The 17,084-nt window shown below is 43.4% G+C and overlaps 2 protein-coding genes and 2 long non-coding RNA genes across 8 annotated transcripts; 2 read left to right on the forward strand and 2 right to left on the reverse strand.

Annotated features, from left to right (window-relative positions):
* The first annotated feature begins 301 nt into the window (after positions 1–301).
* On the forward strand, positions 302–8,812 carry pls3 (plastin 3 (T isoform)). Of its 2 annotated transcripts, none has more exons than XM_088398495.1 (16): positions 302–619; positions 3,884–3,989; positions 4,062–4,213; positions 4,928–5,057; positions 5,153–5,285; positions 5,401–5,482; positions 5,594–5,759; positions 5,830–5,972; positions 6,317–6,412; positions 6,495–6,690; positions 6,761–6,839; positions 6,933–7,050; positions 7,140–7,270; positions 7,481–7,604; positions 7,698–7,822; positions 7,931–8,812. In XM_088398495.1, the coding sequence occupies exons 1-16, from the start codon at positions 425–427 to the stop codon at positions 8,061–8,063; spliced, it is 2,109 nt and encodes a 702-aa protein (XP_088254621.1). In that variant the 5' UTR covers positions 302–424; the 3' UTR covers positions 8,064–8,812. The 2 variants fall into 2 exon arrangements, with proteins under 2 accessions (XP_088254621.1, XP_088254622.1); XM_088398496.1 differs by lacking the exon at positions 302–619 and adding an exon at positions 3,562–3,698.
* LOC148386118 (uncharacterized) lies at positions 3,845–6,097 on the reverse strand. The gene is made up of 2 exons (XR_015863038.1): positions 5,125–6,097; positions 3,845–4,548 (listed from the first exon to the last, which is right to left on the reverse strand). It is a non-coding gene; the product is annotated as an uncharacterized LOC148386118 (long non-coding RNA).
* A 517-nt stretch (positions 8,813–9,329) lies between the features above and the next one.
* On the forward strand, positions 9,330–14,509 carry cnga2b (cyclic nucleotide gated channel subunit alpha 2b). 3 transcript variants are annotated; one of them, XM_088398497.1, is made up of 7 exons: positions 9,330–9,686; positions 10,920–11,031; positions 11,131–11,241; positions 11,423–11,599; positions 11,818–11,925; positions 12,019–12,125; positions 12,201–14,508. In XM_088398497.1, exons 2-7 carry the CDS (start codon positions 10,925–10,927, stop codon positions 13,625–13,627), a joined length of 2,037 nt encoding a protein of 678 aa, XP_088254623.1. In that variant the 5' UTR covers positions 9,330–9,686; positions 10,920–10,924; the 3' UTR covers positions 13,628–14,508. The 3 variants fall into 3 exon arrangements, with proteins under 3 accessions (XP_088254623.1, XP_088254624.1, XP_088254625.1); XM_088398498.1 differs by having other exon boundaries at positions 10,923–11,031; XM_088398499.1 differs by lacking the exon at positions 9,330–9,686 and having other exon boundaries at positions 10,924–11,031; positions 11,380–11,599; positions 12,201–14,509.
* Positions 14,510–15,354: 845 nt separating this feature from the next.
* LOC148386120 (uncharacterized) lies at positions 15,355–16,534 on the reverse strand. Of its 2 annotated transcripts, XR_015863037.1 has the most exons (3): positions 16,190–16,530; positions 15,939–16,091; positions 15,355–15,881 (listed from the first exon to the last, which is right to left on the reverse strand). It is a non-coding gene; the product is annotated as an uncharacterized LOC148386120 (long non-coding RNA). The 2 variants fall into 2 exon arrangements; XR_015863036.1 differs by having other exon boundaries at positions 15,355–16,091; positions 16,190–16,534.
* Positions 16,535–17,084: the final 550 nt, after the last annotated feature.

The raw sequence follows: 17,084 nt of genomic DNA on the forward strand, positions 1-17,084 counted from the left end.
CAAATCAGTGAATCATAATAAAAACTAGAAACATGTATCACTAACAACAAAAATAGGGAAAATGTATACTTTAGGTGAATACAACTGAGATTTATTGTTTCTAAGGGAAATATTGTAGTGAAGGGTGGTGGTGACATCACTAACATTCAAGATAAAAAAAACACTTGAATCTTGAAACATGAAAGAGTCCAATTGTTTGTGACGTCATCTACTTTAAAGCGGTCAATAGACACTTTACGTACATTAAAGAAACAAAGAGCCCGTTCAGTCACATTTGGGATAAGATTTTAAGAGTATCACTTCACTTCCCCACGCGACGAAGGTAATAGGGTAATTAGCCTCGTTAGCTTAGCAATAATCGCCGAGAATTCAACAAGCATTCACACTTAGTTCTATTATAGAGATCCTGCCAAGGATTACGATTATGTCGGCCTTCACGAAAAAGAGCGAGTCGGTAAATAGCCGATGGCCGCCACAGCATCCTCCATTCAGCAATCCAGCGGGCGGTGACGCCACAGCAGGGCGGGACAAGAATTCCAACTACGGGCTATTTCGCACTCGACGTGGAGAAGACAGCACTGCGAGCTGGACGAAGTCTGGAATTTCAGGCGAACCGAGAGTGAGTATCGATTTCCTGTCGAACTTACTGTCGTTGCTGCGTTCAGTTGAATGTACGTCTTTGATGTGTCCATCTTCCTCGTCACGACCCGGCGAGGAGCGCTGAATAAGCTGGAACAAGACTCGTTCGCCGTCTGTTAACTTGAATCTTGTCTGCTAGCAGCCTAGCTTTGGCTGCTCTTTTATTTTTATACAAATCTGCTTGTCCAACATCTACAATTTACTCTCAACTCTTTTATCCACTCCTGTTAGCCTTAAACTTGTCTTGAAAATTTTAAGATCGCATTTCGGAGACCTTGCAAAAAGGTGTTTTTAAAGTTAGATTTTTAAAATCGTGAAATAAACTGCACGACAGCTAAAAAAAAGAAAGTTTATGCAAATTAAGCAACCGTGCACGCACATGCACTCCATTTAAATAATTAAAAATACATCCCGCATGTATTTTTGTGTGTGCGCGTGGACGTACAGTTTCCCTGATGACAGACCTGTCTTGTTATGTCTTTTTTTTTTTTTTGGACAAATGTTCCATAATGCTGGCATTATACCAGGAAATGATTCACTGGGGATGTGCCGCTCCCTCGTGTACACATTTCTGTTGTATCAGATTCTCCAATGTACATTACTCAAAATTGTTTGTAAAAATCAGTGATTTTACTATACAGAAATGCCATGTAAAGTTAAGTGTTTTACCAGGTGTGAGGCGGCTTGTCTAGTGTTAATGCCTTCCTATTACTGGTGTCAGGACTCTAAATCATTAGTCATGATGTCAGAAGTGGAAAAAAAAAAAGTGTTGCTTGCACTTCCATTTTGGGCAAATAAAATAGCTGGTTTTTCCTGATTGGAATTTGTCCTTGAATGTGCGGCATTACTGCTTTACATAAAGTTTTCCCTGCACAAAACCACGTGGGTACTGTGTGCTGTAGATGGGACGTTGTCTTTGTTAAGACAAACCAGACAATCAAGGAAGAGGGTGTGACTTGTGTGGCCCGTGTGTACGTGAAACAGGTCGACCCACTTTCTGTGCCGTGAGCCTCAAAACGGCTGCCTTCACCTTCTGCTTGATGCTTGTTGTGCACTTTTGTCACTTTCCCAGTAAAGTATTTTAAGTGCACGCTGCTTAAGTAACATATTCGTCCTCGAAAGGGTGGCAAAGTTGAGTATTTATTTGAGGTTAATAGGTCACCTTTGAATGGGACTCCTTGCCCAATTTGTTAATCGCCCTGCGATTCATCGGTGGTCATAATAGAGGCGTATTCTGTTTTTACTTGTCATGACCCTCAACAGAATAGGCCGTATTGAACATTTACAAACAATGCAGGGAAGTCAGAAGTTGGGGAACAAAAAAAACTGCATTTATCTTCTAAAGGGCACAGCATGAACAAATACTTAAAAAATCATCTGTTAGGTGTGTCACTTTATTGAATAAGCCGCCCGATTCCAAACTTTCCAACCCGTCCAGTAGCATTCCTAAGTGATGGCTGCTGAGAGCAGTGCTCTTTTTTCCTCACCGCACCTACATCCTTTCATTGACTACTAAGCAGTGACCTTAACAAAACAAAGCAACTTGTTCCAGTTAGAAAGCTGAGCTGTTCATTTGACCATCTTGATTGATTCGCCTTGCTTGGGGCCATAGATGATGTCACATCTGTTTAGCTTCTCCATGCAGCAGTTGTGACACCGTACCGTACCCGTCCATCAATGAATGTGACCGGGCCCTATCTTTAGCCACGCGCCTTGAAAAGGAAGTGGCGTAGCATACCGCACGCTCATAAGATTCTGAGTCAGTTGGACGCACATGTTACAAGCTTTTTGGCTCCGGCGTTCAAATCTGTCTGTGTTCTTTCAGACTGTTGGGTGTGTTGGGTACTAACTTGACCACACATGGGAAGGCCGCCAGTCTATTTGTGCGCTTCGCAGTTTCTACGTAACCTCGTGAATGAAGCACAGGGCGGAGCACTACTCCTCTTAATCAAAACTGGGAGTGAGTCTTTAAATGGCCTTATAGACTACATTATAATCCAATGAGCCTATTTGGACCATCATATGTTGCCCTCGTTCCCCAAACCTGAGGGCAGCTGCCTCGAAAGGACAACTGTCCGACTCTCATTGAAGGCCACGGTTTCATGAGGCGATTACAAACGCTCTTTTCTTCTCCGCCACCAGCTTCGCGTCTCACATTTGTCCATCGCCATCTGTGGCCGTGCTCTGCGTACTTAACCCCCTCTTCTGTTTCCCCTCGGCCTCTGTCGAGGGTGTGCGACAAGGGCCGGCAAATGAGGTAATGTGTGTCGGCCCTTGTTGTGGCCTCAGACCCGTTTCACAGCCTTCTGGGGAGGTTAAATTTAGCAACGCGGTTATTTTCCTAATCGTTTTCGGGGTTGGGTCTTGCCCACATTTAGTAGCATTTTGCAGAAGAAAAAACATTCTGTTTTTCAAGTAATGTAAGCAGACTTATCAAAATGATGCTTGTGCTAATCTCTTGAGACCACATGGCTGCCGTTCATCACCTTTCATTAAGACGTTAATGGTTTGGTTAATGGGTTTCTCTCGAACAAGAGGAAGTTAAGTCATTCAGTCCATTGTTTGCCAAATAGAAACTTAAACAAACACTTCTGCAGCTATCAGGAACAATCCATATGCTGCAATGATCTTTTCACCATTTCGCACAATTCAAGTATTGTTTACACAACTGTGGTAGTGCAAAAACCAGAAATAACTTTGTCTGGTATTTCTGAGTAAGATGTCTTGAAAAGTCACTAGTCTGGATTTTAAATCAGGAAACAAGAACCCCGTTCTGTCTGGAAATGTTGAGGTTGTCACTGCAGTTTCAGCTTCATCTTTTGTTTTGTGAACACTTGTGTTGGCAAGGAATGCCGCCATACCGGTTTGGCCTCGCAGAGGCATCACACCCTCCTCGCCAAGCTGCGCAAGGCCCCTTGTGCATTCCTTGGCTTTTGCACTCAGGAAGGAGCTACTGAAAGGAATGCCTTACTTTCTGGGATTTTGGGAGATGGTGACTGTCTCGGAGGAGTTTGGAAATATGTTTCGGAAAACAAAATACAATGTTTTACAGAGTTTGAGTGAGTCATGTTATTGGATCTTTTCTTTTCCCACAGTTTGTCTGCAGGGCTTCTGTATTCTGGCTGCCTGAATAAAAGACCCTAAAATATTCAGTCATTTTTAAAGTGCTTGGACAAAATTAAAACTTTAGCAAGCCATAAAGGGCTATTTGTGAGTTTGAATGTTCCTTTTATTTCCACTGCAGGCCGACCTTTTGCTGACTGACCATCCTCAGGTCAATCACACAAACATGTCTGGAAAGATATCAAAAGAGGAACTGGAGGAAATACGGGAAATGTTCGGGAAGATTGGTGAGTGGATTAGTGTCGAATATAAATTTAGTATTGCCGTCGTCCGACATCTTGTGTCTTCCTTTCCTGTAGATCTGGACCATGACGGCTACATCAATGATTATGAACTCCATGAACTTCTCAGAGAGACTGGACATCCGCAGCCAGGTTATAAGGTCCGGGAAATCATCCAGCAACTCGATCGCAACAACGACAACAAGATCAGCTTCAATGAGTACATTGCGGTAAGTCAAGCCTAATGTGTTTTCGGGAGTTCCGACCGCTTGTGTGCTCACAGATGATAAAAGTGTCACACGACTTAAAAGATTTTGGTTGCATCTTATTGAATCAGCCTTTTCCGATGCTGCTCACATTAGTGATTCATACCAAAAATAAATCCTTAGTCACACCAGATGGCTTGTTTAACAGTTTGTTGACCCAAAGTGTGTGTGGAAAGGTTAGTCAGCATGTGTGTCTTTTTATAGCATCTGCTTCCGCTGAATGAAGCTATTGACATTTTGTGCTTAGTCTGTTGATTTCCAGAGATGAGTCTTGACTTGACAAAGTCTTCACCCACCACCTATAAATACAATACAGAAAGAGCAACATAAGCAATTTTGTCCGTTTTTGCACAACACGTGTGACGTTAGATGTTGTCATGACAATGATGAGCCATTCCAGCTATGCTGCTGCGTCTGCAAAGTGACCTTAGTTGCGCTAGCTTAAAGACAACAAAGATTACCAAAAAAAAAAAAAAAAAGTCTCTCTTTAATAAGCTGCAACAAGTGTGTTCGGACAAATTCCGTGGAAAGTAATTCAAAAATAATTATTGAGGTCGAGCAGCTCTTTCATTGAGTGCAATTTATTTGCCAAGCAGGAGAAGCAGCAATGCTTAAAAACGTGTAAAATGCCATGTATTTGAAGTTCCTGAGTAGTCATCGTCCCCTTGGTCTTGTCAGATTGTGAACGAGCTGAAGGGCAGTCAAATCGCAAAAACCTTCCGTAAAGCCATCAACCGAAAAGAAGGCATCCTTGCCATCGGAGGCACGTCGGAGCTGTCAAGTGAAGGAACCCAACACTCCTTCTCTGGTAAGAAGCACTTCCTTGACCTAATTAGCATTAGCTTCCATCTCTGCGTGGCAACACTGATATTTACCTTACGTCCATCTGCTGGACCTTGACAGAGGAGGAACGATTTGCTTTTGCCAAATGGATCAACAGTGCTCTGGAAAATGACCCTGACTGTCAGCATGTCCTGCCCATGGATCTCAACACCGACTCTCTGTTCACATCTGTAGCCGACGGTATCCTGCTCTGGTGAGACTTTCTGCTTTCTTTTCAAGGCAGCAACTAAATTGTCCGTGTGACGACAAAAAAAAATGTCAGATGTGCAATGTCAAATACCAGTGTGTGATTGTTTTATGATATGCAGCAAAATGATCAACCAATCAGTGCCAGACACCATTGACGAGAGGACCATCAACAAGAAGAAGCTCACACCTTTCACTATACAGGTCAGCGAATCCTTTTCTTTTTGGGTGTCACTCATTATTATTTCTGGCCACATTGAACATAATTTGGGTGCAGATTTGAGTCTCATGAAGTCCTGTCATTGATTGTTACAGGAGAATCTTAACTTGGCGCTGAACTCCGCCTCAGCTATCGGCTGCCACGTTGTCAACATCGGCGCGTTAGACTTGAAGGCGGGGAAACCCCACCTGGTGCTGGGCCTCCTCTGGCAGATCATCAAGATCGGCTTGTTTGCCGACATCGAGCTGAGCAGAAATGAAGGTAAAGGTTACGGCGTACGTGTGAAGCTTTTCCCGCATTTGCTTAGCCCATTGTTGGCGCCTTCCGACAGCTTTGGCAGCGCTGCTGAGGGAGGGCGAGACACTGGAGGACCTGATGAAGTTGTCTCCCGAAGAACTCTTGCTCCGCTGGGCTAACTTCCATCTGGAGAACGCTGGCCAGCCGAAGATCAAAAACTTCAGCTCTGACATCAAGGTAGGCGGGAACGCAAAAAGGTCACTGACACAAAGTCCATCCGCAGAGTAGGCCAAACAATGTTTGCACACGCAGAACTGTAATATCCGCCTGCACGGCCCCTAAAATAGGACTCAATTGGTTGGGGAACCTTCTGGTGCTCTTTGGCTGACGGCCAACTGAATATGTAAGATAAACTGCACAGCACACAAGCAGGCTCTCCTCTGGAGAAGGCTGGACCAAAATTATTGTCATAGTATTTTATCCAGTATGTATAAACTGCCACTGATTTAATATTTCACATATTCATGTCCAATGAAAAGTATGTTTGTTTGTTTTTTTCTTGTGTGTGTGTGGTTCTCCAGGACTCCAGGGCCTACTTCCACCTCCTCAACCAGATTGCTCCAAAGGGGAACAAAGAAGGCGAGCAGGCCATAGACATCAACATGTCGGGCTTCGGCGTAAGTGCAGAGAGTGCAACTGAGGTAACGCTCGACAACGCAATCGGTGTCTCTTATGAGGATGCGTGTGCTCGCCATGCAGGAGAGAGACGACATGAGGAGGGCAGAAGCTATGCTGACGCAGGCCGACCGGCTCGGCTGTCGACAGTTCGTCACGGCGGCTGACGTAGTCAGCGGCAACCCCAAACTCAATCTGGCCTTTGTGGCCAATCTGTTTAACAAATACCCTGCTCTGACCAAACCCGAGAACCAGGACATTGACTGGAACCTTCTGGAAGGTGACTAGGGAGGGACGGTGAATGAATAAAATATCAAACAAACACTAATGGGGTTTTTTCTGCCGGCTAGGTGAAACACGAGAGGAGCGGACGTTCCGAAACTGGATGAACTCCCTGGGCGTGAACCCAACTGTCAATCATCTTTACGTGTAAGTATCACACCAGTGTCTTTACACTCGTGTTTGCGTAAATAAAACAAGTAGTTTTATTGCTCTGAATTAATATGCCGTGTTGTTTTGCAGAGACCTGCAAGATGCCATTATCATCCTGCAGCTCTACGAGAAGATTAAAGTTGATGTTGATTGGAACAACAAAGTCAACAGGCCTCCATACCCCAAGCTGGGAACCAACATGAAGAAGGTCAATGTTGATTCCTTTTTTTTTTTTTAATAAACATCTGTGACTTACAAATACACTCACGTTGGACTTGAATGTCTTCTTACAACCAGTTGGAGAACTGTAACTACGCCGTGGAACTTGGCAAATTCGCCAAGTTCTCCCTGGTGGGCATCGGCGGGCAGGACTTGAACGACGGCAACGCCACGCTGACCCTGGCCGTGGTGTGGCAGCTGATGAGAAGGTTAAAACATCCACAGTGCATTTTGTTTTGCTCAGCAAGGACGGAGAAATGACACATTGAATGTTTGTGTGCAAAGCCGCGGGCGCACATTCCCACGAGTGTGTCACAAAGACTGATTGTTTACGTCGTTAGTTAGCTCAACAAAACAGCGGTTATGGCTGCCTGGTAAAATCTAAAAAGTCAACGTTAACATGCAGTCCTGTGTTGTAGGTACACTCTGAACGTACTGGAGGACCTTGGTCATGGGGAGAAGGTCAATGATGAGATCATTGTGAAATGGGTCAACAAAACATTAGCGGAAGCCGGAAAGAGGAGCAAGATTTCAAGCTTTAAGGTAGAATTTTTGCATTCATTATTAATAGTCATTTTTATGTGTGCGATGTGATAGTTAAAATGACCAAATTGTGATTTTCTGGATGGTGATCAGGACAAGGAGATCAGCAACAGTTTGGCAGTACTGGAGCTGATTGACGCCATCCAGCCCAACAGCATCAACTACGACCTGGTGAAAACGGGACACCTCTCTGAAGATGACAAGCAGGAGAATGCCAAGTATGTATTTTTCAGAGCATGCAACACTATTTTCTCTTCATTATCTGTATTTTTATGGAGCTTTTCTTGAAGTGAATTATGCTTCAATCGCGTCTCTCGTTTCTTCAGATACGCCATTTCCATGGCACGAAAGATCGGAGCACGTGTCTACGCCCTCCCCGAGGACCTTGTGGAGGTCAAGCCCAAAATGGTGATGACTGTCTTTGCGTGCCTGATGGGTCGGGGGATGAAGCGAGTCTAGAGAAGATCATTGTGACACTTGTTACACCCGCTTGAAGGACTATTGTTTAGAAGGTTGAAAAATCATCAAAATTGCAAGATATCGCTCCCTCTTTGAAAGACTGGAGGTGTTTAATGAAGAATGACGCGCTGTTATTTAAAATGCCACGCTTGGTAAATATCAAATGGACCATGTTTTACTGATGACGACTCGCAGTAAGTACCTTTGATAAATGTGTTGTTTTGTCTTTTTTTTTTTTTCTTTCTATGCATATTCCAGCTGAAAGGTTTACTTATTTACTTACTGCCGCTGATCGTCCCACACATTCCTCAGGACAGGAGGGTTATCTGGAAGACACCCCAAAATTCATGCATGCCTCATTCACTTTTTTACATATCAGTATACAGAAGCCATACGGTCAAACTATAGTGACGACCACTCTGTATATGCTGCCCGTATTTTTTTTTGTTTTTTTTTTTTGTTTTGTGGGACCATTGTGTGAGGTAATATGCTGGTCAGAGCTGGGCTTCTGTTGTTGTTATTATATTTTGTTATTTCTCATGAAGAGCAGGCCGTCTGGGCTCTCCGCTGTGCCTTCTTGTCTCAAAGGCGAATCTTTGAGCTTTCGCACTTCTTTTGCATTCAACTGTTACCAAATATAAACTAAAACCTTTACTACGACGATGGCCGAATTGTATTTGGCCATGTGGTCATGTCGACTCCAAAGTGCTTTATCTTGTGTAACAATAAATATGACTTTGAAAAATGAAGGCTTGATGGTTTTTATTGCTGCCGACTTCCTTTTTTATCTACCGGTTGATACTTCTCCATTTCTGCAAATATTTTTTGAACTACTCTTGGAGCAAAAACAGAACAAGTAATTTGCTTCGTTAGTTTTCATTGTTTTTTGTTTTTTTTACAGACTGCACACAAAGACAGATTGATGTGTACACAGTTCAGTGGCCTGAGTGTCAGGCAGAAATGAAGTCCTCTGGGCTGAAGGTCTCTGAGGGAGAGAAACACATTTCATGCATTTGGTTTTGTTTCAGATGAATGATAGCACTAAGCTATGTCTCCTGTGGTTTCCGTCTTTTGTATTTTAAGCATCACTAAAAAAAATTTCTTACCTTCAAGCATTTATTAAACAATCACCTACGTGGTGCCAGATCTGTTCATTAGTGGCCATTTTGCATGAATAGTTGCAAAAGAGATATTAGGTCATATCTGTGATATTCTGAAATGCTGCCAGGTTATTATTGCACTCCTCACTTCTACACTGTGCTGCTTACAAAACAGGCAGTTTGCTTCTCAAGGAGTTTGTCCTTGGGCTGAAGTTTGAAATGCATCACTATGTTTTGTTTGGAGAAAATCCTTCTGGCTTTCTCAGACGAACATTTTTCAAAGGATGTGTATTCTACCTGCTTTCTCTCTCTCTCTCTTCCACATGTGCAGATTCTCCCCGCCCTTTGTCGGCTACTGCACCAACCTTGCTACCTCTGTGTCAAGTGGACACACTTAAAAAGGAGAAGGCGGAGGAGGTTATTATACGTGTTTGCATTTGTTGGATTTAATTTCTCTGCTGCAGAGATGTACTCTATTATTGTGTCTGTGTGAGGTCACCATGGACTAACAAAGTCAGCAAAGGTAGGATTATTTATTTTGCATACAAAAATTAAGAAATATTTGTATAAGTTGATGGATTTGTACTAAACTATTATTTTTGCATGTATCATTATTTTTATTATTTTGTATCCAACTATTTTTTGCTACTTAGTGGAAAATAATATGTCCATCCATCCATTGTAAATAAAAATGTAATTCTGAATCATGCTGCATTAAATTTGGGAATCTTTTGCCTGCTCCAACATTGAGTCTAATTAGTGCAATACTGTTACTATTTACTCTAAAATGTATGTTTTCAAGCATTTAGGAAGTCACGCTTTTATTTCATCTGTACAAGTCATTAAAAAGAGCTGTGATGCAGCATCGGTGACACACACATGGTTACCAAAGTGACACAGACCGCATGGGAGAGCAGCTGATTTGCTCTCAGAGCTTCAAGACGCCTCTGTGTGTTTTCATTAATGATCCTCCAATTAGTCACACGGTAGTAATAGACATCTAAATACCTGTCAGAGTTTTGGAGGCTGCACACTTTCTGTACTGTCCGTCACTCATCCTCATAAGGATGCAAGCGGCTGCTTTTCCATCTCAAGTTGCCCCTTTCCACTTGCATCAGTCGCCATGTGCGGGACTGTGGCAGACACCCACGGTCCCCTGACTGGATCCTGACGCACATGCCATGAACTAGCAACACACTACATACCTTGAGTGTGTGTTTGTGTGTGTTTTGATGTCACAAGTGATACACTAGAGCAGGGGTGTCAAACTCAATTTTTTCACGGGCCGCATTGTAGTCATAGCTTCTTTCGGAGGGCCATTATAAATAAATGTATGAGCACCTCATATTATAAATAGTAAAAGCTACAAAATAAACTGACAAATAACTCATTTTCAAATCTGACAAGTAAAAACTGGTCAAATATTTATAAAAAATGTTTTTTAAAAGTCAAGACAATTTGCAATTCTAGTAATGACACACGAATTTGATGCACAATTTGTCTTCGCGGGCTACATAAAATTATGTGGCGGGCCGTATCTGGCCCCCGGGCCTTGAGTTTGACACCTGTGCACTAGAGCTTGTTTTCTTCATATTGAGAAATATCTCTCTGCTCCGAGTTCTTTCCCAAACACACCTGTAAGACATTTCTGGGAGATGTAGTGCCAGGATTGGCGGACATTTTGTTCTGTAGTACCGCTTTCAGCATCCCTCGATCACGTCCTCACGTAGTTCCACGGTGTGTATTTGTACCTCAGCAGAGATGAAGATGACGGGCCACTCGCCCGAAAGTGATTGGTTGCCCAACAACCTGTCGGTCAAGACCAACTTGGAGGAGGAGATTGAGAGAGCTGAGAGTATTCTAAACAGGTGAGAAGATTTTTAAAACTATTTGTTTACTCTAATTATCCTCATCATCACAATACACTCATGAAATGGCTTTTGTAAATTTCCCAACTCACATCCCAGGGTTCCATCCATCTGCGACGACACGTCCTCGGAGCTCCAAAGGGTCGCTGCTCTCGACCCTCGCGGCGGCACCTCCAGGAACTCTTTTCAAAGGAATGGAGCCGTCTCAAGGTAAAAAAGAATCAAACAACAAAGGTATTCACATTTATAAGGTTAGTTTTATTGAATCGTGCATATTTCTGAAAATTGTATCAGGTAAAACTCGACATTATTTTGCATTCCTGTAACTACTTTGTACAATACTCCTAGTACTTCTACAAATGCTACAGTGTCCACTACTGCCACATGTCAGAATGGTGAGCCTGGTGGTGAGACTGAGGGAATGGGCTCACAGAAGCTTGGTCCAAGAGCAGGAAAGACCGGACTCCTTCCTGGAACGCTTCAGAGGCCCGGAGCTCCGAAACGTCCCCAGCCGCATAAGCAACATACAAATGGATGCCAATGGGAATAATACCAAAGGGATCCTGAGGTATGTCACAACAAAGTCCGGGGTGCCGTTGCCCTCTCACCCAAAGTCAGCTGGGATAAGCTGAGCTCAGGCTCAACTGAAAATGGATGGACTATTTGAATGCATGTCTGATGAATTATAATAATAACAAAAACATGGCCACATTGTAATCAACCAGCGCGCCTCTCATGTTCTTCTTTTATTTGGGCTATTTCAAACAAAATTGAATTTGTCTCAAGGAAAAAATGGGATGTTTTTGTGGTGTCCCCGTCCGACGACGCCTACTACCGCTGGTTATTTGTCATCACCGCAGCAGTGCTCTACAATTGGTTCCTTGTTGTGGCGAGGTAATAACAGGCAAGACATGTTTAGGGATGAAAACAAGGGATGGTTCGACCTCAATGGATCTTTTTTTTTTTTTCTTCTGTTTGAATCCACAGGGCATGTTTTGATAGATTGCAGGTGGCTAATTATATCTGCTGGCTGGTGCTGGACTACCTCTCTGACATTATGTACGTCATGGACACTTGTGTACGGCTTCGCACAGGTGACGTGTTTTTAAATGCAATATCAGTCCTTGCATTATGAGTCTCTGACACATTTCTACTCTGTTTGAATCTAGGCTTCCTGGAGCAAGGCCTCCTGGTGAAGGACCATGTCAAGCTCAGGGACAGCTACATGCGTACGTTGCAATTCAAGCTGGACGTGGTGTCCATCCTGCCCACCGATCTGGCCTACTTCTCCACCGGCATCCACACACCTCAGCTGAGGTTCAACCGCCTGCTGCGCTTCCCGAGGATGTTTGAGTTCTTCGACCGCACCGAGACACGCACCAACTACCCCAACATCTTCCGCATCTGCAACCTGGTGCTCTACATCCTGGTCATCATTCACTGGAACGCTTGCATCTATTACGCAATCTCCAAGTCTTTAGGTTTGGGCTCAGACACTTGGGTGTTCCCAAACGCCTCCAAACCGGAGTATTCCTCTCTAACTCGGACTTACGTGTACTGTCTCTACTGGTCCACTCTCACTCTCACCACTATTGGAGAGATGCCTGCACCGGTGCGAGACGAAGAGTACCTTTTTGTGGTTTTTGATTTTCTCGTCGGCGTCCTGATCTTTGCCACTATTGTGGGAAATGTCGGTTCTATGATAGCCAACATGAACGCCACCCGTGCCGAGTTCCAGGCTCGGATCGACGCCATTAAACATTACATGCACTTCCGCAAAGTCAGCAGAGAATTGGAGACTCGTGTCATCAAGTGGTTCGACTACCTCTGGACCAACAAGAAAGCTGTGGATGAGCAAGAGGTGCTCAAGAACCTGCCCAACAAACTCCGAGCTGAAATCGCTATCAATGTCCACCTGGAGACCTTGAAGAAAGTGCGCATCTTTCAAGACTGTGAAGCAGGACTGCTGGTGGAACTTGTACTCAAACTCCGCCCACAGGTCTTCAGTCCAGGAGACTACATCTGCAGAAAAGGTGACATCGGGAAGGAGATGTACATCATCAAAGAAGGGAAACTTGCTGTGGTGGGAGATGACGGTGTGACGCAATACGCCCTCCTCCTCGCCGGGAGCTGCTTTGGAGAAATCAGCATTTTGAATATTAAAGGAAGCAAAATGGGCAACCGTCGGACCGCCAACATTCGCAGTCTGGGATACTCGGATCTGTTCTGCCTCTCAAAGGACGACTTGATGGAGGCCGTGACAGAGTATCCGGACGCTCGGACGGTTCTGGAGGAGAGGGGCCGCGAGATCCTGATAAAGGAAGGGATGCTGGAGCACGATGCAGAGGGCGGCGGGCTGCACAGGGAAGACACGGAAGAGAAGGTAGAGCGGCTGGAGTCTTCCCTCGACACCCTCCGTACACGCTTTTCACGGCTTCTCTGCGAATACACGGACACTCAACAGAGGCTGAAGCAACGCATCACGTTGCTGGAGCGGCAGATGAATCAAACGGACTCCGGAGCAGATGCCAGCGCCAGTTTGGAGCCAACGGTCTTACAAAATCAAACCAAAATTATGCACCAAAGTTCATTCTAAGCCCCAAATGAATACAGCATTCTTTGTCATGAAGAGTGTACAGGATAATAAACTGTAAACACCTCTTGTTTGGTTGCATCAGCAGAGGGATTTTGATCAAGACAAGTGGTGCTCTGGCCCTGAACACCTCATCTGTTACCGGTCGGGCCTTTGGGAACAAAGTCCAAGGAGAGCTGCTGGAAGGTTACTTGATGAGTTCACAAACACAATTATCTTTCCAGGTCTTAAAAGCATTTCTTGTTTTACAATTCAAGATTATGGCCACGTTAACCCACATGTTATGCTGCATGACAATTTGACTTGTTTAATAAATAATTAAAAAATAAATATTAAGAGTAGTTTTTGGGTCTGAAACAGGCGCTCACATTCTCCTTACATGCAAGGAACATTTTCTTAATGTCCATTGATTTTCTTTTGGCCATAATTCCAAAGGGTGTTTGGTGTAACACCCAACACTGCTCATAACAAATATTTTCAGTTGGACCTTTTGGCCCTATAAAATGGTAGAAGGAATTATAAACAGTTGAGAATACTCATCATATTAGTTTAACACAAAATCTTCAAGCAAAAAAACAACAACATTCAAGTTAACAGCAGGGCTAATAAAACAATGGGCATGATTTGTGTTTGGCAAGGAGTATTGTTGTCTAATAGAAGTTCCCTCCCTGGACAAAATGACTGCGGAATTTCCACTAAACTCAGCCTTGGCATTCCAGGATGCCAGTCAACCTTACGAGTGGTAGTGATAAGCACAGCAGCAACAATGCATAATCGGCAGCAGTCAAGAGGTAACAGTGTGCATGTTCCCTGCGCTCTGCAGGGCTTGGGTGCAACCTCTACAAGTGTATATAGCTAAATATTATAAAGGTAAATGTTATAAAATTGTATGCACGATGTGATGTTGCAAAGAAAAATTACACTTTAGAAGTTTTATTTAGACTTTTAAATGTTTTTTTAATTTTGAAAAAATCTGCGATGTAGTGAAGCCGTGATAAACGAAACGCGAAGTAGCGAGGGATCACTGTATATTGTTACCAAATGTGTTGCTTTTTTTTCTCAAAAGGTTTTATAGTTTTTTTTTTAATCAAAGGTTGTGCATTAGTACATGTTTTCAAGATGAATAATTGTGAGAGTGAAATGGTATTTTCACAAGGAATGACCTCAGAGAAGCATATTGTTGCCTGTTGCAATAGTTTAACTCTGACCAATTTTGGACTACTCAGTATTTGTGCACATCAACAGAGTCTTTTCAGTCTGAGGACTGAAGACTTGCTTAAGCGGCTGATTGAAAAGGCGTCTTTGTTGCTCATTGCATGTCAGGTACAAAGGGAAAGATAGGAGTAGATTGCTTGATTTAAATCTTTAAAAAAATGTGTAAAAGTATGTGCTTTTCTGCACTTGTTTGACAGGGTCAGGGAGCTTTGGGGCCCAAAGGTGCAGCTGACAGCAATATAGGACTTAGGGCAACCTGCAAGTGGACACATGTGCAATGTCATATTACACCACAAGGTGGCAGCGAATTCACCCACCTCCCTCACTGAATTTCAAACTTTTGCTTCCTGCACTGCACAAAACTGGGAACTTCACATTGGCAACAGACATCGTCACGCACTTCGGGACACGTTTTTCAATGACATTGATGTGGACCAAGTTGATTAAGAATAATTCAAATATACGTTTTGAACTAACTTTGTTTGTATCAGTGCCAGTGATAAACATGTCCACAAGTAATTAACGTTTTATTTATAAGGCGCCTTTCAGGACACTCAAGGTCGCCGCACATAGACATAAAAACAATTCAACAAAGGACACAGTTTAAAAAAGCCAAGTGTGTGATTATGTTGTGCAGTACATGGCACTGTCCTAGTGAGAGATGGTTGAATGTACCACTTGTGTGCCATTAGAAGTGGCAGCATACCGGAGGTCAAGTACTTAAGCTGCTTCCATCCACAACCTATTCTTAATGTCTGCTTGCAACTTGAATTGGTACCACACAAACTTTGACTGCGCAAATGATTTCAATCTCCTTTTCCTGTCCAATAAATAGTTGAAGTGAACGTTGAGTCTCTGTTTTATAAGCAAATCTGCCCTCAACTCATGGTAGTCTTGTGCTTAGTGGCCACTGCAGTGGCAAAGTATTCAAAGGCTGCTGGAAGTCTTGAGGTGAGAGTTGCCCTTCAGTCACTGCACTGGACACAAGTCTTTGACTGCTCCTCTGCAATTGTACATCTGCTGTGGCTTGGAGTCCTGTGAGCTGGAGAGGAACTGTCAAAGCTTGTGTTCATTGCAGTGACTGAAGGGCAACGCTCACCTCAAGACTGAAAACAGCCTTCGAAAACCTAAGACCTGCAAACGTCTCATGAATCAATCCAGGCTTCCAACGACTGGTATAGTATATGGATATATTATAGCAGAAATGCTGCCATTTTGCAGATATTCGGGCTTTTCTGTTGGAGATGCATGCCTGTGGACAGAAATGAGACAATTAGATGTACTCATTAAAAGCGTTAACAAATGAAGCCACTTTAAATGCACAAATAGTCCCAATTTGAAGAGTCATACCTGTAGACACAGAGTAGACAATTAACACGCACATGCATCAGAATGTGTTTGATTCATTCCGTTTAAATGTGAATTTAGGTTAGTTTGGTTTGCTTTCCTTCGAAAAAACGGCGCTGTCGTCCAGATGTGTCCAAATTTGATAGTTAGCATTGCCTGCACCCCACCTGCTTCCTGTTAGCAAGGTGCACGCATGGCAAAGGTGCAACTTGACGCTGAAAGGGAAAAAACAAGGATGAGTTTTAAAAGACTAAGAAAAAGTCAAGACTCAGCTTGTCGAAGAGGACAATTTGGAAAAGCGTGTGGAGGGGCATGCGGACGAGGACGCACTGGAAAGGATTCGGTCGTTTGGCCCGAGTTATATAGGGTTCCGGTGATGACGTCATAAAAAAAAGGGGGGGGACGACGACGACGACAACAGAAACTCTTGGAAAACAAGTTATTCCATTGGGGTAAATGATAAAATGACAAAAGATGTGTGGGATGTGCTGGTATTAACGAATGCGTCAAAGCTGACCATTAAGATCCACCATGTAGTTGCTAAAGTTTTTGCTTTGTGTTCAGGAGAACCGAATTCGAGTCCCGCTATGCTCAGTTGATCTTAAGTAAAGCATAGTTTAGTTTAGTCTCTTGAACACCAGACCAAGTCTTATACCATTCGGCCATTTCAACAAAGAGATTTCAAAAATTTTATTTGTAGTCGCGCAAAAACGAAAGAAATGAAATGGTGAGGGAATCACTTATGGTCAACTTAAATTGTTCATGTGCCCCTAGATTTTGTGATTACCCATCCAACCAAATTTTTTGGGCAATTTAAATGGCCGTGCACAGCTTGCTTGCTTTGCAAGTTGAGTATGTTGAGGCGCTATTGACATTTATTGTGGATTATAAGATTTAA

Source organism: Syngnathus floridae, chromosome 15 (genome assembly GCF_059516105.1).
Source record: "Syngnathus floridae isolate MCC-2025c chromosome 15, RoL_Sflo_1.0, whole genome shotgun sequence".
NCBI lineage: Eukaryota > Metazoa > Chordata > Actinopteri > Syngnathiformes > Syngnathidae > Syngnathus > Syngnathus floridae.